Source organism: Carettochelys insculpta, chromosome 7 (genome assembly GCF_033958435.1).
Source record: "Carettochelys insculpta isolate YL-2023 chromosome 7, ASM3395843v1, whole genome shotgun sequence".
Lineage (NCBI taxonomy): Eukaryota > Metazoa > Chordata > Testudines > Carettochelyidae > Carettochelys > Carettochelys insculpta.
Window position 1 is genome coordinate 33,297,493 of NC_134143.1, and position 25,048 is coordinate 33,322,540.

The window sequence follows — 25,048 nt, forward strand, 5'->3', positions numbered from 1 at the left end:
AAAATCCCTAAAATTCCTCCTGACCTTTCCACATATAAGGCAAAACTTTTGGTGGCCTCAGGCAACTGTTTTATAAATGACACACTCATGTGGTGAGTGGTTCTATGTAACATGCTGCCAGAGATGGAAAAAGTATCCAAGAAGTTACCTGAGTAAAGTGTAGCTGCGCAGGGGAGGGAGTAGTGAGGAGAGGAAAAAGAAGAGAGGAGGAAGAATGTACTTAAGTACAAGTTATCAGTGCCCCCCGGGAAACTACTTCAGTCAAAGCACACACATGCATGTGCATCTACATTGTACTCAACTATCCAGAAATGAAAGTAACATTTCAGGTACTTTTGCCACCTCTGTGTGCTGCACACCAAGGAGGAATAAACAATCTTTCCTTTTCCACTGGTTTTATGAAAAATCTGAACCAGAATCAGGGAAAAACAGCCTTGTGTTCTGAGTGCAAAGAAGAACCAAACTAAATCCCTGCCCATTGAAAGTAGTACTTTTCTGAATGCATGTTTTTTCAGTGCGCTATCATTTTCAGGGCCACGCAGACTCAGAAGGAGAACGAAGTTGGCCTATAGAGCAGATAAGTATCAGAGAGGTAGCCGTGTAAGTCTGTAGCTTCGAGAACAACAAAAAGTCTTGTGGCACCTTATAGACTAACAGATCTACCTCATAGACTAATAGACTATCTATCAGTGTATAAGGTGCCACAAGACTTTTTGTTGTTCTCTATAGAGCAGATGGCACTCAAGGACTCTCAGCACACCAAACTAACTAAGTGCTCTATCTGGTGGTGATGATAAACAGCCCAGGAGTGGATCAGGAGGTTTGGAGACTTTTCTGTATCAGGAAGACCTTTAAAAACATAACCTGAAAGGTATAGTTGGGGCAGAGGATCAGACCACATCATTGGGAAGAACCTTTTCCCTGTAGCTTTCAAATCACAGAATTATTAGATGTGTAGGACTGGAAGGGACCTTAAGACATCTTCTAGTCCAGCCCTCTGCGTTCAAGGGAGGACTAAGCAGTAAGTATGCAATCCTGCAGTGTAATCTTGTGTTTGACCTCTGACTTCAATATTACTGTGATTTGTTCATTCTTATTATAGCCATTTATAGAACAGGTGTCTCATCTATTGTGAGTCAAATATGTACACACAATTCTCCTCAATTCAATGGGAATCAAATGTATGTATCCAAGGGCAGAATTGGATAAGTTTTAAGAGACAGATTCTGGCTCTGGTGATTAAATTTTGATACTTGATAAGCAGCAAAACACGTTTTGTATTTACAAAAAAATTGTATCATGCGTGTCATTGGAACACATTTCAAAACTAAAATATTTTAGTACTTACTGTTTATATGCTTACAACTGAAATCTGTTTGCTTTCCAGAGTGCATGGGCTGAGTTGGTTAGTGTAGGGTTGCTAACAACTCCTTAGCTACTAGAACTGATTATTGAACATGTATACACAGAGAAAACTTCCCTAGGGCCTTCAAATAAGAGTTGAAATTGCATTAAAAACCCAGCTTCTCAAATGAGCCACACAAGAATACTAGATTAGAAAGGCTGGATGGGAAGATACTCACGGTGCGCATTCTCCTCTCCATGGCAACACATTTTTTTTTATATATATATATAAGCCTTCTGCCCAATAATGGCAAGTCACCTACACTTAACAGAGGGATACCAGGGGGAAAGAAACCTCTAATGCTTCAGAACCAACAATCTAAAGCAACAGTGTATTTGGATTACTGATGTTTGGTGGGTTGCAGACTTAAGGGAATTTTACTACATCAGTTCTGGTTTAGCTGTCAAGGATTTTAATTGCTGGGAAAGCACTCTGTTTATGTGAGCCCTTACAAATAGTTTTAAATATATAGCCTAAACAATGTCCTTTCTAATTTACATATTCTCAGACCATATCTCCCATTCTCTTCCCACACATGCACTCAGTGCTTCACATATTCTTATTAGAGAATGGGGTTTCCATCAGTTCTTTTAACTACTTCTTCACCTCTAAAGACGTATGATTGATTTTTGGTGGAGAAAAGAAGTGGGTATAGAAGGTGATTCCATAGTTGTAAGAACATAGTCCCCAGTTAAATAAACCTATCATTCTGGCAGCCACAGAGGGAGAGCTATGTGCATGAGGCCAGGAGAAAGACAGGGGATAAAGCCCCATTGTTTTGTATCCAGAGACTGTGGCAGGCACTTTAGCAGGGTCAAAGGGGCCACATCTGGCTACAATCAGATCTTTGATACCAGTTTGAAGGAACATGGCGGGGGAGGGGGAAGAGGAGAAGGAGCAGGAAGGGACCTGACATCCCTGTGATTGAGGGTTTTGGTAAGAGCAGATTTAGCAAAAGAAAGGTGGAGATAACTAACTATAACATTAAGGTCTCCCTTTTGGGTTTTTTTTTTTTTTAAAAGCAAATAATGGTAGAGGATTTGAAACAGAGACTGCTATTTCCCCTCTGCCTCTCACTGACCTCCAGAACTGGGAACCACGGCTTTGTGCCAAGGTGGTGGGAAGGCTCAGAGACCACAGTTCAGTCTTCGGTAGGTAATTTAAATGGCAATCTCAAAAAGACAAAAGCAAACTATCTGTGGTGTTTTTATACTGGGCACAGCTTTTCCTCTGCAGCTTGGCATTGAATGAAACATGCTGCAGGCAGGGCTGAATCCTGTTATCACGCCTCAGTCTCTGCCTTCCCTGAGCCTCTTGTGAAAACTGCAATTCACAAGTGCAAAGACAGTGAAAATGCACCAACTGCAGCACATCCTCAGTTTGGATAGGAAGATGGTTGGTAGGTAATGAGGTTGCGGAGAAAGCCTCACTGGCATGACATTTGGTGTGAGGTGATAGTTGAACAGACATGGAGTTTTTAAAACACTCTTACCATTTATTTTTATCGTTTGTCTATTTATGTACGTATGCATGTTTGGGAGCATTTCTACACTTTGAGCTGAAGACATGATTCCCAGCTCCAGGAGACATAGTGCACTAGGTAGTTCTTACCAAGCTGATCCATTAAAAATGGAACACAGCTGTTGTGCCACGAGCAGCAGGAGACACTAAACTGTCCCAAATGCACACCCGGCCTCTCTGACTGACCTGTATTCAGGGCTTTGAGACCCTTCTGCTGCTTGCTCTGCCAAAGCTATACACTGCTTTTAGCATGCTTGCTTGATGAGAGCTAGCATAAACTTGTCTCCCCAGTGTGCAGACGTATCTGTAGAGTAGCGTCTCATATATGAAATACAGCATTTAGTTTAAGTTAGCTTCCTCGCTTCTTTTGTTTACCACTACACCACAGAGACGTAGCCTAAGAGTACCTTAGATAATTAAAAAGAAGGGAAAAGTAATCATGAAAATTCCCTTTTTGCTACTTTGCTCTTTGTTTCCTTTTCCACATTTCACCAAGCTTAGAAAGGAAACACAGACTGCATCAAATTGATTTTGCTTCCCATCAGTTTCACTTTCCACTTTTCTTGCACATTGTTGCAAAGCTCGTGTTGCAAATACAGCAGGGGAATGTTTAAAATCAAAACATTCTGAAGAATCTTTATTTGATTTTTGTTTTTTAAATCATGATACCATTTCCATCAATATTAAATTATAATTAAAGAAATATGTAATATATTAAATCTCCACTTGAGTTCTTACATACCTGAATGTTTCACTGAAATGCCCATGAGGCTCACTCATTATTTTGGACGGTTTCTGCTTTCCATTTTCAAAAACACCACATGGAATAGGGTTGATCTGAGGTCATTGGAAAGAGGACTCTTTCACTAAATATGGGACAAGACTACCTACAAGAACACAGGGCTTATGTCCCCTTTCCTGTATTTACATTTCATGCAAATACCAAAAAGATGTAAAACAAAAGCAGCAGCACTGTAATAAGGAAAGGAGTGCATACTAACCAAACGCAGCACAACAAGCAGATACTTTAAAAAAGGTATTTCAACCTGAGTTGCAAAACCCTTTTAAAAGTTTTTCATGTTTCTTCCACTATCAATTTTGCTCTTTTTCTATATGGTAAAATATGACCTTCCTATTTCTCCCGCTCTCCTCCACCACCACATTTTTTTCTAAAGCAAATTAAACCTCATATGCCTTTTACGTTTAACTTTCTTATGTATGCACGAGCATCCTGGATTATATCAGCATGCTTCTTGGAATTTATTAGCTAATTCCTGCAGCAGAGTCAACCGTCGAGGGAGCAAAACTTGTGGCTCTTGCTTTGGGACTACACTGTGCATTAAAATAGTTCGCAGTTGCAAAGTCAACAGTTCATTTTTAAAATTATATTTAGAAATCAGAGCATTTTAGGGCAAGTCAAATTTTGGGCCTAAACAACTTGGCAAAACTCCTTTCACATTTTCACTTATGCATTCCAGAAAAATTACAAAAGCTTTTAAAAGTATCCACTGAAAGGTCTCTTATTTTGCTGCTCTATCATCCATCAGCAGCAGCCCACAAAAGCATCCATTTAAACCTTCAACCCAGGAATCTGCTAGCTGCTGGCATCTACTGTCCAGTGAAGACAGCTCAACCAGCTGGGTAAGTGCTCATCCAGCATGAAATGCACTGTTCTATCAAAGGAAGGGGGCAGAACCTCAGTGACATTCTGACACTCAATGTGCAGCTTCAGAAAAGATGGCAGATACACCCTTTCTGCTTCTCAGAATGGACCACACAAGTAGGGGCCAGTATAGCACACGTAGGAGCCAGCAACTAGGGAGAGCCACAAGTCCTTGTGGTTTTGTAGCTCAGACACTAACTAGCAAAGAAGTTTCAATTTCACACATCTCACAGGCTTTGGTTTTCGCTAAGGGGTTCAAGGAAGAGGGAGTCAGATTTTCCCAGACAGGGCAATAGCCCCACCCACCACCCCTCAAGTATTTAAATATTTTAAAGTTGTTTATATTTAGGTCTGTCAGTCCAGCCTGTGTCTCCTTTACAGACTGACTTCCCTGACCGAACACACTTTGGAGCTGCACACAAGTAAAAGGAAGCTGCAGGGTTCATCGCTAAGCTTAGTTTGTGACTATTTTCTGTGTTAGCTTCTCTCCTCCATTGCAAGTTCCAGAGACTACGCTGAAAATACACAGCATTTGGTATCCTGTGAACATATTTCTTGAACATCCTTCAGATTCTTACTCCAGCAATCCCACGTGCACATGCTCTGTTGCTCATGGCAAGAAATAGCCTGTTAATAATCTGAACTATTCATGTACAGTCACTGGCAGATGCTAGACTATGGGAAATTGAAGCTGGCAGAGGAGTGGAGTCAATGGGTTCTGATGGGAGCACTCATTCAGGCTGCAACAGGTGCCTGGAACACCGGTTTTTCCAGAGACAGAGACATAAAAGCAGAGACAGAAGGAATTCAGAGATTTCGGACAAAGACTGGGAAACTCCTGAGTACCCTCCCACACAAACAATCCCCCTTCCATGCCACCTGCATTAAAAGAAAAGCTCTACAAGTTCAAGAATAAAATGGGTAAGTGACCAAACTCTTACCAAAATACAGACAGAAAAGAGCACATTTGCCACCTGCTGGTTGAAAGTAGGATGTGCCCTTTTTGTATTGAAAACAACCAGTACACAAATTACACCTATTTTAATAAAATAAACAAACAAACAAACTTGTGATGAAGAGCCAGCTGTTCCCCCATACATCTATCAGCTCTCTTCACTTATTAAGTATATCTGGAGTCATCCTTTTGCTTTTTATTAGTATTTGGCCGAAATTGCCTTCACCCACCACCTCCCATCCATAGCCAAATCCCACATACCCACTGAAACATGCAATACACGCTGTAAAAATGAAATGTCTGCTAGAGGTTGTGTAACTCAGGCACAGTGCAGAAACACTATCTTTAGCAAGTACTTAAGAGACATACTTTTAGATATGACTGCAAAGAAAAAATAAATAGCATTGAGAATAAGGCTCAATCCATCTGCGTAAGCACCAACTTTTGAAAGCAGATTTTCTTTTTCAAATATTTATCCATATACCTGTAAACAGACACAGGTCAGAGTTACAGCACCAGCTCTGGAGTTTGTCCTCAGAGTGACAGGACCATCAGAGTACAGGCTAAACCTCTCTAATCCAGAACTCTCTCTTCCAGCAAACTCCATAATCCAGCATGATTTTAGTTAGCTGGACAACCACTTATCATGGGAGTTTCCCATGGTCCCAGTATTATGTGCTGTAATTTAGCTGTAATTTACCCTTAAGTGGTAAAGCAGTGGAAGTGTTTTAACACTACTAGACAATATTGACCTCCATGGTTCGGCAAATTCTCCGGTTCAGCACTGGTCAGGTCCTGAGAGGGTGTTGGACAAGAAGCTCAACCTGTACCATGACCTTTTGTTTTAGTGTGTGTTTCTACAGCACCTTGCACAACAGGATACAGGAGTCTTCTGTAATAAAATATAACCACCAAACAATGAACAAAACAAGGCAGATAGCTAGGCCAGCAATCAAAGTGTCTACACTCCCAATTTACAGAAAGGGGAAAAATAACTACAGAATGAAGAGAGAGAATCTGGGGAACACAACGGCTGGTTGCACTTACCTGTCTGTAGGTGCATATGATGATTTCTCTCAGGTGATAATGCATAGGTGTCATGGTCTCACTCACGATATCCAGCGCCATGTCTACCTCCTTCTTCAGTCTGTGCCCCTCTGGCAAAAGCTGCACCACCTTCATCACCACCTGGGAGATGACAGTAGCAACAGACTTCATTCAAAAGCCTACACGCTTTGAGGAGCACAGAATAAGTGGTTCTATTGTTGGTTGTGCTGCCCTAGCTATTTTGTGGCCACCCATTGTCTCCTGTATTATACATAGACTGTAATTTCTTTGGAGCAAAGACCAACTTTCTGTTCTGTGTTTTTACAGTACCTAGTACAGCAGAGTCCTGTTCTGTGACCAGGGCTCCTAGGCACTATAGTTATCTATACACGCAATCACCACTAACTCAAAAGCACTTGTGGCCAGTTTCAGGCCAACGGTCGGGCCCCTTTGCTCATGAGAAGCAGACCAAAGAGGCCACCTACTGGCCAATTCACATTTCCTAGGGAGTGGGATGAAAGAGAAGGAGGGGGCTGGGAGATTTCAGATGGCATCAAGCAGCCCCTCCCTCATCACCCCTCCCTAATGTTTGCATAAGACACCTGCAGAGGCCAGGAGGCTCGATGCTCTCCGTGGATTCTCAACTGTTTGTCACTGCCAGCTGGTATGCAGGCTGCTTTAACCTATGCCAAGACCAAAGTGGGGCTATGGGGAGCAGAGACACCAAGAATGCATAACTGACACTCTGACAGTTTGCACACTCACCCACGCACCTTCAAGCATAACTTGGTGTAGGAGGAAATCTGTCCCCTACACTGCTGCTCCACCTTACTAAGCTCACATTAGCATGGAACACCTAGTTAAACTAAGGCTGATTATTTCCCCAGCACAGCACTGGGGATTCCTCACTCTGTTCCCCATTCACACACACCGCTTGCCCCTGAAAAGCTTTAGACAAGTAGGACAGCACACTAAATATCGGGGAGCCCAGCCAGCAAGTTTTGAACTCTCCAGAATTCAGGGTCCTAAACAAGCCTGTTGGGCCTGCTCCCCTGTCATCTGGGCCTTGATCTTCCAAAGGGTTCAGGTGTCCCCCAAGACCCTTCAAATAATCAAGGTACCATGAGACTTTAAACACTCAGAGATCTGAAGGTGTCTATTTTCTTGGGAAAAGGCTTATGTGGGTAAATCTCTCCAGTGCTAACAGACATAAATGTTCCACATATGGAAGAAAAACCACTTAGGAACATTTTACTCCACTCCAATAAAAGTCATATTCAGAATCACAGAGGCCATATTTTTAGAAACAGCAACTAATATGCCTTGGGCTTAATTTTCTGAAGTGCTAATTACCCACTGGCTGCAGCAGCATTTGACAGGAACTGTTGACACTAAGTACATTGGAGAATCAGTCCCAAGGTGTCTCAAGTTCAGCCATCAAGTCCAGGGCACCCAGAAACTATGATCACTTCTTACGAGTATGGTTGCATGTTAGCCAATTTTGATGTATCTCTCACAAATATTTGTGTAAATGGTAATGGTTTACCAATAAATTACATGATTACATACTTAGTCTTAGCATAATAATTATCACCTCTGCCCTGAAACCCAAAGTGCCGATTACATACTCATTTCTTTACCATCACTAAGGGCCAGACCTGCTCCCAGTCAGTTCAACTGGAATTGTAACATTGTGTTCTAGTAGTTGGATTAATGCTATTAAAATGCTACAACACTGTCAAGAGCAAATTGCCAGACAGCCAGGGGGGACTCTCATTGCTACAGTGACTGTGTAGCATGTAGACCTGTGAACACTGACTGGTTACAACCCCTCACAGCTTATCAGCCAATTGGTACAAACTGTCTGTCCTAGATACTTATATAGGCCTAGTTTCCATGGAGCACCTCCTTGTCCTTAATACATTTATCCTCCTCCTACCCATGTGAGGTAGGGAAGTACTGCACAATCTCCTAGGGAAGGATGGATTCTCCATCTCTCCATATCAAGCCTGGATGCCCATCTAGAGCAGGGAGGGGGAACCTACGGCCCAGCTTGCCTGGATCCGGCCTACAAGGCTTAGGGCTCAGCTGTTCCCCAGCAGCAGGGAGTCCACACTGCCACTCCAGTGTCACAGCCTCCCTCCCCTCCCATATGTCTGGAGCGCGAGTAGTGGGTCTTTGCTGCAGTGAGTGGGAAGGTGGGGGGAGCCACAAGCCCCTCGGGCTGGATCCAGGCAAGCCAGGGCTCTGGTCACCTGGATGAAGAAGTGGCTCTGTGCACTGCTGCTCACCTCACCCGCCCTGCCACTGTCCCCTAGAGAAATGGCAGCATGGGGAAGCCCTTGCCTGGAGGCTTTTCCCCTGCTGTTCCCACTGGCTGGAATTGCAGCCAACGGTAGCAGCGTGTGTATGGGCGGGGGTTGCCTGGAGTGGTGTGGGGGCGCAGAGCCATGTGTGCCCCAGTGGTTCTGCATAGATAAGTGTCCCTCGTTACCCTCATGAACCCCCACCCACCCAGACCCTGCATCCCTACCCCAGCCCACTCCTGGACCCTAACCTCCTGCCCAAATCCCATACCCCTGCCCTCCTCCTGCACCCCTAGCCACAGGCCACACCTGCACCCCCCTCCCACCCTCACCCTGCACCCCCATCCCCATCGCCTCTTGAACCCTACCTCCATTCCAGACCATGATCCCCACCGGGCCTCTCCTGCACACTGAATCCCTCATTTTAGGTATCATCCCAGAGCCTGGGTGGACCCCACAAAATCTGGTAGCCCCAGGTCAGCAGAAGAGTTAATCTGTCCCTGGAGGGAAGCCCAGAACCTCAGCCCTCCCCAGGCTCCCCACCATCACAGGGCTGGAGCAGGAGGGGAGTGAGGTGTGTCGGCTGGTGGCTACATCAGCGAGGGTGGGGTTTTTTTGATTTTCACTTGTGTGGCTCCCAACTGATTTTTCTGTGGGTCAACGGTCCCCAAGCCAAAAAGGGTCCCCAACCCTGTTCTAGAGGATACATTTTGGTCAAACAGTTAGTGGACTCAGTTTACAGGTAACTCGGTAGAATCTAGGGTCTGTATTATACAGGGATCAAATTACATCACCTAATTGTCTCTTCTGGACTTAAAATCTCTGGCACCATCATCCCCTTTTCAGGGTGACTTCTTTGACTTGTCCAAGATCACATACAGTTACAGAGTCTGTGGCAGAGCAGGGATTTGAACCCAGGTATCAGCTCAACCAACGTAGTCACCTCAGTTTCTTGGTTCAACCAACCAGAACCTTGAAAATGCTAGGACACACTTCAAGAATTTCCTTTCCAGTTGAAGAAACCCAACATTTCTACTTCAATTCAGTCTCAAAACCAGTTTAATATGTCTTCATTATACTGTACAAAATAAAAACAAGATTATCAACTTATTGTCCCCCTCCACCACAGGCAAGTGTCAGTATGATCAGAAACTGAAAATTGCACTGTAACCATCAAAGTCTTGACTTTTACTTCATGGTCACTGAAAAGTTAATCTGACTTCACTATAAGCATATACCGCTGTAGTACTACACACCTGGGCAAACACCTAAAGGTCACCAGTCAGAAGGTAGACTTGCCAAGATTACACACTAATACAATTGCCACATGCACTGTGGTATTCATAAGCCTCTTTCAGAAGCGCAGTGCCAGACACTTATGTGAAGTATGTTTGCCGCCTTTGGAAAATGGACAGAACTGACTGACATCAGACTAGGGAAACAGTAGAGGCTGAGGTTAATAAAGGAGGACATAATGCCAAAATCATATATAGTTTGAACCTCTCTAGTCCAGCAACATCTACACAATGGCATGATTTTAGTTAGCCGGACAACCACTTATCATGGGTGTGGCCAAGTTTTCTGTGATCCCATAAAGTTTGTTTACAGCCACCAGTCCTGGCTCTCAGTGTTCCGTGCTGTTATTTAGCTGTAATTTACCCCCTAAATTTCTTCTAAGAGCCGACTAAGCAGTGGACTTAGTGGTAATGCAGCTAGACTATACTGCTCTCCCGTGGTCTGGCAAATTCTCTCCTTTGGGACTGCTCAGGCCCAAGGTGTCAGACTAGAGAGGTTCAACCTGTACTCTCATCAGCAGGAAGGTGAATGAGATTTGAATGTATAGCTGGTTAACATTCGCACTCAGGTGGGCAGCAGGGAGAAGGAGAGAGAGATTCCTGTTTAAAAGCAAACTGTTATTCTAGATAATTTATCCGATACTCAGATTGCTTGCAGCTGATAGACAAATGAGACTGCTCTTTAGACGGCTGCTGTTGGCTAACACCAAGTCTCTTCTTTGACGTAGCTGCTGGACACAGAGATTTAGCACCTCCTGAGACAGCTGAAGAGCGTATTTTATCTTTAACAGGCCCTTATCATCATCTTGTTTTGTTCTGCACAAGGGTCTTTTGCTGTTTTAAAAATCGTGCTCTCACTAAATATGAGCCATGAGCATACTAATCCTAGAGCCTGTCTTCACTGACCTGGAGATTGAGGCTCTGGTAATCTATGTCCCAGAGTTCAATTTAACATGTTTAGTAAGAACCTACTAAAGCAACTCCTCTGGTGCCCCCATCTATCCCAGTACTCCAGCAGATAGCAAAGAGTAAGGGAAACTGGTGAGAGAATTTCTCACACTGACCTCCTGGGGTGGAGATGCCACAGAAATTCCACCTCAGGCATGTCAGCTACAGCTACACTGTTCTTGTAGCTGGAGTTACACATCTTAGGGAGACTATCCCAAGTGTCAGAGCCCCAAAATAGCTCCCCCGCAATACCAGGAACCAGGCCTGAACCGGCTTGTTACCATCAGAGTTTTAACCACAGTGTGAACAACCCACAGTCTGACTGTTCAGGAGCCTAAACACAGCCCTGCACATCACTTTATGGGAAATTCAGTGTTTGAATGAAGTCACTGAAATGCTGCAGCTGTTTGAAGGAACCGGACTGGAGCAGCCCCTGGAGATTTCACAACACACCCTGAAAAAACAGCAGAACAATGTGGGAGAAGAACTCACCTCAAATTCCCCTTTGGTGTACTTGGCGTCAGGCACACTCACAATTTCATCCTCACTCATCTCAGGGATGCCCTGTAGCAAGAGGAGAAGCCAGACTGAAATGTTAAAAGGTACAGCAAGTATACCCCCTCACATGCAATGGTTTCCTGAATTAGCTCCGCAGCCACTTACCAATACTGGAACACAGTGGTTTGACGCTAAGGGTATGTTTGCACTTGCACTTAATTAACAAAACTTCTGTCATTCATGGGTGCTTAAATCACCCCCGTCCCCCAAGAACGTCAAAGTTTTGCCACAGCAAGTGGAAGTGTGAACACTCTGTCAGCAGGAACACCCTGCTGTCAATAAAGTGGAACCCCGTCATTGGGGGCGGAAGTATTCTGTCAACAAAAATGCCAACAAAGTGCAGCACAAGCTGACTTTTAGTGACAAGGCTGTGTCAACACAACCTTGGCACTAAAAGCTGCGTAGTGCAGCTATGCACTAAGGCAGGGCTGGCAAAATATAGTCCACCGAGCTGCCAGAGCCAGCCCACAGATGCAGTGGGAAGTGTCAGGCAGGCTCCTTGCCTCCCCGCTCCCCTGCATGCTGCTCAGAAAAGCAGCTGCGGGTCCTTTTTGTTTTGCAGCACTTGCAAGCCAGGAGGGAGCGGGGAGAAGGTTCACATGCTGCTTCTGCACCCAGCACAATCCCACTGGCATGAGCTGTATAGCTAATACTTTGTCAAATGTAGCTTTTCTCTCCCACAGCTCTCAAAACACTTATCTAAGCTTTCCTGCCCCCGCTTCCCTTCCTAGCAGAAGGAGACACTGAGGAACAGCAGTTAAATGATGTGCCCTTGCAGTTAGTGCAAGAATCAAGACTATAGGGCCAAATCTCTCAACTTGTATATCTGATCACAAACCACCAGGCCACAGATACCCTTTGTCCCAAGTCTGCCCCAGGCTCACCGAGTCACTCTGCATGTCACTGAACTTTTGTGCCTAGGTTTTCTGCTCTAGAAAACAAGACTGCTTCATGGAAGTGCTGTATGACTTAATTCTTTCATGTTCACAAGGCCCGTTACAGTACCTTTGAAGGAAGACGCTGAAGAATCTCTCTCTCTCTCTCTCTCTCACACACACACACACGCACGCACGCACGCACGCACGCACGCACGCACACGAACAATGGTATCTGACAAACTGATGTTCACAAGTTTCTCTGCATCAAAGAAAGGGTTAATAACAGAGAGATGTCCTTGGTCTCCACCATCCAAAGCCACACTAAGGGTACTTTACAACACTGATCCACACTTTTCATTGGAAAAAACCCTACTGCCACTGCAAGCTGCAGCAGAACTCCACAGGGATGCTGCTCATAAAGTTGATAACCTTTAGCCCCTCTATTAGGATATACCCCAGTAGCGCAGAACCTGGCAGACATGGAAGTGATGTAATGAAGCAGGAATGGGTGGGTAATCTATTCCACCACTTAAGCTGACACTTGCAGCGATAATGAAACCTCTTTGGTTTGCTCAGCAGCAAAGTAGTTTAAACAATCTTATTACAGGGCTTATTCTACTCTAAGGTTCCAGCACAGCCCTCTTCCACTGCTCCCAGGCCTAGGGCTTGGTGTTTAGGGATTCACTCCATGGAGCTTCCTCTGTTGCAAACCCTCCTTAGAACAAGAGACCCATCTCTGAGCTAGTACCTACATTGAAGTGCCAGAGAGTGAGGACAGCAATAACCATGGCCGTGGTGGTTCTCCCTCGGCCGCTATGGCAGTTGAACACAAAGGCCGTGTGAGAGTCCTCAGCTAGTGCCCTCTTCATCGCGTCCAGCAGCCGGTCAACATCCTGAAAATGAACAACAGAAATAATTAAGCATGAAATTTCCTTGCTGGGAGTGACTCATGCATTCTGTTTTCTCCCATGGGTTAGTACTACAGAAAACCAAATATTGTTCTTCCACTTTCTAGGTAACCCAAAGGATGCTGCAAAGCAAGAAAAAACACTTTGGGAGTGCGATGATTGTGTGTGAAAATCCCAGAGTCTTTGACACACTTGGCAGTTGCTCACAGTCTCATACAGGGAGAGTATTGTTCTAAGTGTTGGTGTAATCCCCACTTCTTGCAGAAGATGCCATAGAATCTTAACTTGTGTCTGAACGGCAGCACTACGCACTGCAGGTGTCAGCGGCTAGGTAAGCTCCTTACTCCTAACAAGGAACTCGAATGCTCTAGCCCAGATTTAAGATGGATACTACTGAGTCTTTGCGTGAACCTCCATTTAACTGTAAACCCTGCTATGTTATGAACCAGCAGTATTCACCTGCACAGAGACCATTAACACTGCCTTTACTGTGACTGGCTGACATTTTTCTCCTGAGGTGATGAGAAGCAGCTGTCCCCCATCTCTTTCATGTATTCCTAATGCATCTATCACCAGGGTATAAAGTACTTCATAGAACTGAAAGCCTCTCTTCTCAAATAATAGTGTATGACTGTATCAAATCCAGACCAACTGATCTTGAGTCTCCCCTGTTTACTGCTGCTAAAGAAATACAGAACTCTCTGTAGCTATCCCAAGATGATCGTTTTTGCTCTAATGAAAACACAAATAGGAAATCTCTCTTAATTTCCTTTACATTGACATAATGCTTCTTGGACAAATGCAAAGGAAACAGACCATCAGCTGTTGGCAAAAATCTATAATTGCAGGTTGAGACCAGCAGATGGCAATAATGCGCTTACAATAAACATAACTGCAAATTGGCCTTGATTCTATCAGTGCTGTATAAACACATAGAGACCTGCAAAACTAAACAAATGTACTTTCCTGGATAAAAGTGTTATCTAATCCCTGCAGGGGCCAAGTGACTAGAAAACAGAGCAGAGATTCTCATGCAAGGAGTTTTCTGTGATATACTGAAGCACTGTAAGGTTATGTCTTCACTATGCAGAAAATCAACTTAGTCAGGATCCATCTTCCAGGGTTCTATTTCACATGCCTAGTGGCAACGCACAAAATTGAACTATCTGGGTTCAACAGTCAACCCCTGTGCTCCTCAATATTGCAAGGGGTAAGGTAGGTCAATAGGGGCATTTCTCCCATTGACCTCCCTCTGCAAGGACGGCCAGGTAAGTCAATTGTAGATAAGCCAATTCTGGCTATGCAATTGCCGTAGCTAGAATTGTGTATCTATAATCGACTTTAACGCCTAGTGTAGACCTGGCCTAAGCAACTGCATAACTTCCTTAGAAGAGCACACTCCAAATCTCCTCTTCGCAAATCTATAAAACTGTGCAGGCACACAAGCAATACACAGAACACAGAACTGCAGAACATTTCATTCTGGCTAGGTTTCTCCCAGGGTTACAGTACCAGACAGCATAGCTTAGTTCAGGGGTGGGCAAAATGTGGCGCATGGGCAAAAGATGGCCCACCAAGATGGCGGCTCCAACCCACAGGAGCCTCCATGAGGCTCCCTGCCTGTCCTGCCCTCACTCTGCTCTCAGAGCAGGTCTCTGAATGCTGCCAGTTCAGGGGCGAGGAGGGGAGAAGCCTTGCACACTGCCCCCATCCCCACCAAAATTTTGTGCAAAATGCCCCTCTCCCCTCTGCACTCGCAGTGTTCAGAGTCAGCCACACAGAGTCAGCCAGTGCAGTGCATGGAAGGCATGGAAGCTGGCTGAGGAACCAGCTGGGCTGCTGGCCTGAGTAAGTGGCTCTTGGCCAGAACCCACTCTAGCTCCCCAGCCTATCTTCCCCCACCCTCTGCCCCACTCCTGTACCCCCTACCTCACATAACCCTAACCCTCTGCACCCCTGCTCCTACAACCCCTCCCAGACCTTGCCCTGCAATCTCCTACCCCCAGCCACAGCCCAAATCCCTGCACGCTCTCCTGCACTCCTGCCCCAGGTCACAACCCCCTCGGAGACCCTGCATCCCAATCCCCTGTGTCAGGTCACAGCCCCTTCCTTCACCTAAAGTCTCTCCCAGATCCCACACTTCCTCTTGCAGCCCAGTCTCTGATCTCAAGCTCCCTTCTGCACTCAGCCTCTACATCAGACCTCGCACTGCCCCCATTAATATCATGGAAGAGTGCAGCCCCTGATCACTTACCAAATTTGTATTGCCCACCCCGACTTAGGGATACAACAAAGTTGCCTTTGTTTTTTCAAAAGCAACGTCAGCCACCAGATGCTGAGAACTACTGCGGTGAGCAGACAGGAGACTGTCTGGTCACTTGCCTCATCCACCTCTCCAGAGTGCAAATACAAGAGAGAGAGAAAAAAAAAAAAAAAAGGAAACGGAGCAGTCAGAATCAGCAACCACCTACCCTGCACAGCAGCAGCAGTGCCTCATTCCTCTGGTGGAAGAGGCTGCAGTGCTTAAAACATGGGAGAGTGGGGAGCCAGAAGAGAGGAAAACAACTACAGGTGGAAACAGAAGAGGTAGTCTCTCTCTCTCTCTCTCTCTCGCACACACACATACCCACGCCCACACCCACACAATCTGGGGCAAACAAGAGAGAATAGCAATTTGGAGGGGGAACTAGAAGAGAAAGTCAAAGTGGGAAAGAGGGCATCCGTATGATCACAGGAGAGAGCATAATGTAGAAGGCAAGAACCAAGAAAAGCAGCCCTACCACGCACCGCCCTTTGGAAGTAGGGGGGAAAGAAAACCCAGGACCATGCTCATTGAAGATATTCATCATTGCCCTTTTAGTTCTGGTACTGAAACTGTGGAATAGTTTCCAGCTCCTTTATTACCTGTTCCTTGGGAGCACAGAAGTCTGGGATCGGGATTCGCCTGTACACAAGACCCTGGCATGTGCTCTTGTGCTGATTAAATATCTCCTGCATGGTCAGGCAACTTTTAAACATCTTCATCTGCTTCTCCTGTTCCACATACACCTCCAGCCACTTCTGAAATTTTAGCACGTCACTCTTCAAGGTGGACTCTAATTTCTGCAGGGGAGAGACAAAAACTGAACAAAACTCCTTCATCACCTGGACACTTGACATGTTTTCAGAAACTTTCTTCCCTTCTCACCTTAAAAGGGATTTTTATTTCCTCATACATTTGTAAGTGAACTGAGGACTCACAGACCTGAGAAACTAATGCCTGGCTTAATGTAAGACCACGGTTTGTAAACTTTCTCCACAAAGCTCTGCTAATATGCGTTAGCATGACCTACTAAAATTCCTGTTATTGCAGGTCTAGGCTTCTCCCAAAGACTCAGGCACAGAATTAGGAATTTATGATACTTTGTGATACACAGAAGATGTCCAGGCTAAGAGACAAACAAACTCAGATGCCTCCACCACCCACTTTAACACCAACATTCCATGCCCCTGCATGGCCGTTAATCTCTAGGTGTCAGCCCTTAACTCCTTTTCCTCTTCTCCCCCGTGAATACAAATGTACTCGTAACCCCTTCTGCAACACTAGTTGTACACAGCATCTACCTTTGTTGAAATCCTGATCCACACCTTCATCACCACCTGACACAAACAACTCCCTTCAAATACTGTATGGCCAACCCAAACTCTCAGCTCTTGAGGCTCCCACACATTCTAAATGTGGCTGCCCACCTTGCATTTTGTATAAAGAAACAAAAGCACATCTGCCCCGTACCTGTATACCTCCACTGACTCTCTGTTCATTCAGGAGCCTGTTAAAAACTGCCTCCTAATTTTAAAACACCTCATGGGCTGGCCTATCTCATGAATCTGATCTCTTCACACTACCTTCTCTACACATCCACCACCAGCCTTGTCACCCTCGTACCACACAATCGGACCGCTGTAATGGGGTCACCTTTCCCCTCTCTTGTCATGGACACCCTTTTTCAAAATCCAGCCACAAACATTTCTCTACTCTCTTGCCTAACTGCACAGCTCTCGTGCTCTTTCAAGCCACCTGGTAAACTCTCCAGGCCGGAGCTCTGTTTTAGGCCACATTTAGGGTGCCGTATAAATGCTCACTAATAATTTTATTGTAACTTCTGCTTTTTGTATCCACCTCATGGAGCCCAGGGTTACAGCTGATATAAACACATTAGGCCCTGCAAGACTGTATTTGTCGTGAGACAGCTTTTTGTCTTCCCTTCTCTTATTTGGCAATGTGAAAGGAAAGAGTAAGGAGGCTAAGCAGACAGGCAGGCAAAAAAAATTTAAAAAAACCTGAGAGATGAAAAATGGTTGGTCAGTATTTAAAATGGAAATTCTGTGTGCCAAGCGCACAACATCCTGGGGTGGATGGTAAACAGCAACTTGGGCCAGTGTGCAGCTGGGGACAGGGTGCAAGGGAGCAGGAAGACAGTGCTTCGTCACCACTCTTCTGTTGATGAAGCCAAAGCCCCTCATCGAAGGCGGTTTCATTCCAGCACTGGGACAGTTCCGTCCCGGCAACAAAGAGCAGCGACGCCGCGCACCTCGCAACAGTAGCTGCAGCAGCACAGCCACAGCATTGTAAGGTGCACACGGCAGACACAGCCTAACCCAAAGTGTCACTGCTGACCTTTCTCAACAAATGGTTTTAGCATAAGTAGTTACCGCAAATTTCAAGGGATCTGAATCCTGCTACACACCCTTGAAATGTGTTACCTCCGTTAACAATCTGGTCAAATCCGCGTAACGAGGGCAGGTCTACACACCACTGCAGTCATGCCGCTGGTGAAGATATTCCTACAGTTATAGCAGAGCTTCTCCCACAGGCTTAGTTAATCCCCATCCCCGAGAGGTAGAAGCTAAATCGATGGAAGCTCTCTTGTCAACACAGCGCTGTCTATATGGCGAGGTAGGGCATTATAACTATACCCCACTGGGGTGTGCATCTTAACAGTACTAAAAAGCCGTCCAGTAGCACTTTAAAGACTAACAAAATAATTTATTAGGTGATGAGCTTTCGTGGGGTAGACCCACTTCTTCAGATGTGGAGATCGTACCGAGTGATGTAGTTACACTGATATAGCTTTGCAGTGTAGATCTGGCCTTAATTTCCCAGATTTGAAGAAAAACCCTGTGTAATCTCAAAAGCTTGTCTCTCACCAAGAGATACTAGTCCAATAAAAAAAATACTACCTCACCCACCTTGTCTCTGGGATTGTGTGTGAGTCAGTCAAGTATTATCACCACTTAGTATCTGCTTTGTAATCACCGAGCTGTTACATATTTGCCAATGAAAATAAAGCAATACAAGCTGCTCATACAAAATGTTACAGGATCAGATAGCACCAAGACACTTTAAAGTGCCTGCTTCAAGTATGTCTCATAGCAGGGGAGATGCCAAGAACAGTAAAGGCAGAAGGGGAATAAGGTGCCAAGTTTTCACCTCTAGCTGTTCAGGTGATGAAACAGGCACTGTAATCTGCTGTTCCAGGTTCCCAGGTTCCCGGAGGGTGTAGATTTGTTCATTCCCCTCCAGCACCACCTCGTCTCGGAGGTTAATCCACAAGATGTGGGAGTGCTTCCTCTTTGCATCAGTCAGGTAGCTCAGGACATTTCCAATGGCCTATGGGAAATGGCAACAAAATGATGTTCTCAGCACACGCATTTCAAACTGCTCTACACAGCGCACAACTCAGAAGGTTTCAGTCCTGCACTCTAGTGACCTTCCTCTGTGCCAGAAAGTCCCACATGCTGCATCCTTACCTTGCAGTTGGGCTGTGCCATCCCATACACAGGCATCTTCGGGACCCTTCGGAAGTTGGCTACACTCATTTCCTTGACAGTGCTGAGCACATCTGGGGAGAAACGCTCATCCACCACCTGCAGCAGAACAACATCTGAGTAAACCGGTACGACCCCTTAAATGAAACTCGCATTGCCACTCTCTTGGTTCTGCTGGCACCTTTACCATCATAGGTTTTCCAGACTGTCACAGCTGGTCACTCCAGCTGGCAGAGTAACACATGCTGGTAAACTGCTTGCCTCCACCAAGAGAGTCCTGCTCCCCTTCAAACATTGCTCAGGGCACTGCAGCGTGCACACAAAAGGCTGGGATGGGATCAAAGACACACAGCCAGGGTCTAGATTTCAAACGCTTTGAAGTTGAAGAGCATATTGACTGAAGGGCTCCGGTTTGGCCCCGTTAGAGGGAAGTTTCAGTGTAAACTTATAGAAGCATGGCATGGGGGATTCCACTGAAGAGCATTTGGCCAACCTGGCTCTGGTAGAGAGAAGCTGAAATAAACCTCACATGCCCATTTCGTTTCTGCGTCCTGCACAGGGTGAGATCTGCAGGAAGATTTAAAGAGCTCACTCACTAGTACTCGCGTCCCCTTTGTTATCAGCTCTCCCGTCACTGTGAGCTCTGACAGGTTCATGCTCATCTGCAGCCTGTAGAGCTCTGGGTGCCTACACATCCATCTGCTGAAGCTGAGGGCAAAGGCCAGTGGATACTGTCAGAGAGAGGGAGAGATACACACTTTGTTCAGGAACAGGTAAATCCAAGCCCTGCATCTTACGGGAATAGTAACCTTATAGAGCAGTCATTACAAGTTCAGAAACGTGTTGAAAAAATCACTGTTAAAGACTTGGTTTTTGTTTTTTAAATCCCATTTCTGAGCTTCACACAAACTGACCCTGATATTCATTCTTCTATTCCACTACAGGGCCTCAGGCTCATAGTGATAATACTGATACAATATTCTACTGTGGTTTTATGACATGGACAAATGGGAGACAAGGGGGAAAAGATTTTCACATCAAATCAAATTCCACTTGACAATGAGCCAAGATTCAATTCCATGCTCCACAAGTGAAAGGCTGATACAGCAGTTCACCCAGTCGCCTGCTAACTGGGGTGTATTCTTCCTAAAGGAGACAAAATTAGACTGTTTTCACAGCACACAAGAGAGAGGCTTGGGCCTATATCACCACTACCACATGCTTCTAGCTGGATTAGAACTATACCCCCAGCCATAAACCCAGAAGTATCTGAAGACACCAGGAGAAGGTCAAAAACAACACCTGCAAGGTGGCAGAAGCTGTGCTTTTCAGCCTCCAGGGCCTCAGCACACATACGTGTTTCCCTGTGCAGTAATACAAAAAGACACCTTACCCAAGCTGTTGAAAAGTGCTAGTGGGGTGAGGATGCATAGGGGAGAATACTCACCTGCTCATGAAGGTAGTAGTTGAAAGCAATCAAGTAGAAATAGCGCTCAAGGCTCTGCAAAGTCCTTTGAAGAAAATACTCTTTGGTGCTGCTCCCCTGGAATAAAGAACAATAATGTTTGTGACAGTCGAGAGGAGAAGTGTGCATTCAGTATGAACTGCAGATTTTATACATGACCTTTTAGTACTGAGCAAGCCGTAAGATTAACACAGTTTGAATCTATGAAATGGGTCTCTCCATAAGCAATTTGCTTTCAAAGATGGGAGATCACCTTACACTTGTTGCTGTTCAGCTAGACTAGAAAAAAAAAAAATCCAGTAACATGCAAACACGGGCCTATCTCCGAGAACCCAACCTGAGAATGATTAAAACTTATGGCTAAGCATTCGCTGTTGGAGGGGCTACTTGAATAGTGTATGTTCCCAAATAATTTGGGTTCTTGACAAAACCAGAGCCTTTCAATTGGATTCAAACCGATTAGCTAGTGGCCTGAAACAATGCAATACACAAATGCTAGCATGAGACTTCAAAGTTTGCAGAGGGGCTCCAGGTCTGACACCATCCTGGGCATAAGACTTTCAACTAGCATCTTGCGTATATTGGTGGACACAAAGCAAGTGAGAGGGTAACAATGTCATACACAGGGGTGAGCAAAGTCGGGGGCAGACTCCCGCGAGGGGCATGAAATTTCTTAGGGGTAGCAGTACAATCAGCTCCTGTGCCTCAGGCTCGTACAGATCATTAGAAATGTTGAAATATCTTACTGCTTTTATGCTTGTGTATTTACATTTAGATACCGATTAATAAAGTTGCCAAAAGCATTTTTTTCAAATGAACATAAGTGAAACATCCATTAGTTTGGATTACGTTAGGCAGGTTGGGGGGGCCCTGCTGATTACATGAACAAAAACTGGGGGCAGACGCTAAAAAGTTGGCTCAATCGTCATACACAGTAGTACAAGTATGTTGCTGTCCAGAAGTGTTTGCTGTAATATTTGGGCTTTTTTATAATCTGTTTTTATTTAATGCTTCTCTCTTCTGATAATCTGTCAACAAAATTTGCCTTCTTTGAGGATGACTAGAATTGCATGTGTAGATTAAAGCTGAGGACGAACAGTGCTGTGGTGCCTTAAAGACAAAAAGCCCAAATTCTGCTGTCATCAAATTGCTACAATCGAGAGTTGGGGAAAAGCAGCAGAAGCACCCTTGCTGGCAAAACAACTTAAGCGCCTAATGCTACATTATAGCGCTATTACGATTCCTTCTCAAAGGACATGAAGGTCATGTTTCTTCACATTTTGGGATCACCTAGAAGATCACAAATATCTGATCACTAAGCAGTTAATTAGACTGCAAACCCAGCTCCAGGGTGTAATGGAAAATGTTGTAATATTTAACTGTGTATTTATACAGAGATTTCCCTATAATACAAGCAGAGAAAAAAGATTTGGCAAGTGTCAGCTGGAAATCTCTGACAAGATTTAACTGACTCTTAAATATTTATTTTCCATGAGAAAAATCGGGTCCTCTGTCCTTTATCAAGAGACTGAGAAGCATGCTTACTCTAGAAACTCAAAAAAGTTTACTCACTGTTGTGACTGTTGTTCTTTGAGATGTGTTGCTCATATCTACTTGAGTTAGGTGTGTACGCGCACACGCACAGCGGTTGGAAAGCTTTCCCTAGCAACTACTAGCAGAGTCAGCGGAGGAGCCCCCAGAGTTGTACCTATGGGAAACCTAGATATGACCCAGCTGACCTGGCACCGCTTCAGTGCCTTCTTGTCAACCACTCTGACAGCAGGGCTGGTGGGCAGGTTTTGAATAGACAGAAGCAACACATCTCAAAGAAGAAAAGTTACAATGGTGAGTCACCATTTTTTCTTCTTCAAGTGCTTGTTCATATCTATTTGAGGTAAGTAATTCCCAAGCCAAACCCAGAAAAGGAGTGGGGAAGGGGAGAGTCAGAGTCAACACGTGGCTAACTGTAGGGTGGCAGTCCCAAAGGCTATTTCTCGTCTACATTGCTGCACGATGCCATAGTGGGATGTGAAGGTACGCACAGAGGATCACGCAGCAGCACAACAGACCTCCTGGAGAGGCACACGTGCCAGGAAGGCGATGGGGAGGCCTGCGCTCACGCAGTATGTGCTGTCATAGGTGGTAGAGAGACTTTTGCGAGGTCATAACACACACATATACAGGGACGTGATCCAGCAGGAGATGCGCTTCGATGACACCAATGTGCTCGGCGATAGCCACAAAGAGCCGTGTGGTCGTACAGAAGGGCTTAGTACAGTCACTGTAGAAGGCAATCGCCTGTCTCCTTTCAAAAGAGTGCAGCTGTTGCTCCCACTACACAGGCAGGAAAATGTCCTGACTAACACGGGACCTGGAGACCACGTCAGGCAGGAACACCAAGTGAGGGCAAAGCTGGATCTTCTCGCTATGGAACTCTGTGTACGGGGGGCTCAGATGTGAGGGCCCTGAGTTCAGATATCCTTCTGACAAAGGGATAACTACCAGGAAAGGCCACCATGAAGGAGATGTAAAGGTGAGAGCAAGTGGCCAATGATTCAGAGGGAAGGCCCATAAGCACCCAGAGGACCAGGGTGAGGCCCAAGCTGGGACCGTCCAGCAAACTGTGGGAGAAGTCAGTCCATGCCCTTGGGGAAGCACCCCAACCTGATGATGGCAAACAGGAGGGAGTTTTGAGAGGGGGACTCTCCAGGTGAAGGAGGAGCAATTCACAGGACCTTGGGGTAAGTGGCTGGCTATCTTGAGTGTGTGTGTTTGGGGGTTAATTGCTACTGTGTACTGGGCTTGTGTATGTCTGTTTGTGTATTTGAAAGACCATGTGCTGAGGCTGGCAGTTAGGATTTGAAATCTGTAACTCCCTGGCTCATTGGTCAAGCCATAGCCGGGGTAGGGCTACCAATCAGGAAGGCCAGAGCTATATAAAGCCTGCTAGTATGTGACCAGGGGAGCTTGCAAACAGGGTGATTGCAAACAGGAGGGAGTTTTGAGAGCAGAGTTTAGAGGGGGAGTTGACAGAGAGCTAATTACTTTCAACATCTTTAAAACTTTTATACTGAACTATTTCCCAAACTATCGCATTTAAATGATTATCCCATATATAGTCTCATTATCCAAAGACAATACAGGAAGAAGCCCAGCAGAAGAGTGGGGACTATCCTATTTATTGTATCCAATGTAATTTGTATGATTACCTAATCCACGGTCAGGTGGCCTATGTGTGCATTTGGTGCAAGGAGCTCCTGGCCCTCAGAGACTGAGTGCAGGCTTCGGAGGCCAGGGTGGCTGACCCAGAGGAGATAAGGGAGGCAGACAGGTATGTTGATGAAGCTTTCTGGGACACTAGAACTGCCCACCTCCAGCTAGACAGCCCCTGCACTGTGTTAAAGAGGTTGAAAGGCTAAGGAAAAAAGAGACCAGTCAATGGAAGCAAAGAGAAACCATCCCATAGTTGGGATCCTCCTTCCAGATGATGTTGTGGTATCCTCTGGCACTGAGGATGCCTCTCCAGGGGAGGGAACTCCACTCAGTAGAAAAAGGCGGGTGTTCATAATGTGAGATTCAAATCATCAGAAACATATACAGCTGGGTTGCAATAATAGGGAGAACCATATGGTGACCTGCCTGCCTGGTGCAAAGGATGCAGATCACTCAAGGCATCTAGATAGACTTATATGTAAGAACATAAACTTGTTAGGCAAAAGTCAACATGGTTTCTGTAAAGGGAAATCATGTCGTCCTAAGGTATGAGATCTCTTTGAAGGGGTCAACAAACATGTGGATAAGGGGGATCCAGTAGCTACAGTGTACGTAGATTTCCAGAAAGCCTGTGATAAGGCTCCTCACCAAAGGCTCTTACGTAAATTAAGTTGTCATGGATTAAGAGGGAAGATCCTTTCATGGAGTGAAACTTGGTTAAAAGACAGGAAATACATGGTATAAATGGTAAATTTTCAGAATGGGGAGGGGTAACTAGTGGCATTCCCCAGGGGTCAGTCCTAGGACCAATCCTATTGAACATATTCATAAATGGTCTGGAGAAAATGGTACACTGTGAAGTACTAAGCTGCTCCAGATCGTTAAGACCAAAGCAAAATGTGAAGAACTTCAAAAGGATCTCACAAAACTGAGTGACTGGGCAACAAAATGGCAAATTAAATGTAATGTGGATAAATGTCAAGTAATTCACATTGGAAAAATTAACCCCAACAATACATACAATAAGATGGGGGCTAATTTACCTACAACTAATCAGGAAAGGGATCTTGAACTCATC

General features: G+C 45.2%; 1 protein-coding gene across 9 annotated transcripts in view; it reads right to left on the reverse strand.

Annotated features, from left to right (window-relative positions):
- The window catches only part of PALD1 (phosphatase domain containing paladin 1), a 200,005-nt gene that overhangs the window by 68,572 nt on the left and 106,385 nt on the right, over positions 1-25,048 (reverse strand). For all 9 annotated transcript variants that reach the window (XM_075000268.1, XM_075000271.1, XM_075000274.1 and 6 more), the window contains 8 exons: positions 20,740-20,835; positions 19,889-20,023; positions 19,275-19,391; positions 18,955-19,134; positions 16,389-16,586; positions 13,329-13,469; positions 11,633-11,704; positions 6,592-6,732 (listed from right to left, as the gene is read on the reverse strand). In XM_075000268.1, the coding sequence (XP_074856369.1) occupies positions 6,592-6,732; positions 11,633-11,704; positions 13,329-13,469; positions 16,389-16,586; positions 18,955-19,134; positions 19,275-19,391; positions 19,889-20,023; positions 20,740-20,835 (1,080 nt within the window). The remainder of the gene's footprint in view (positions 1-6,591; positions 6,733-11,632; positions 11,705-13,328; positions 13,470-16,388; positions 16,587-18,954; positions 19,135-19,274; positions 19,392-19,888; positions 20,024-20,739; positions 20,836-25,048) is intronic.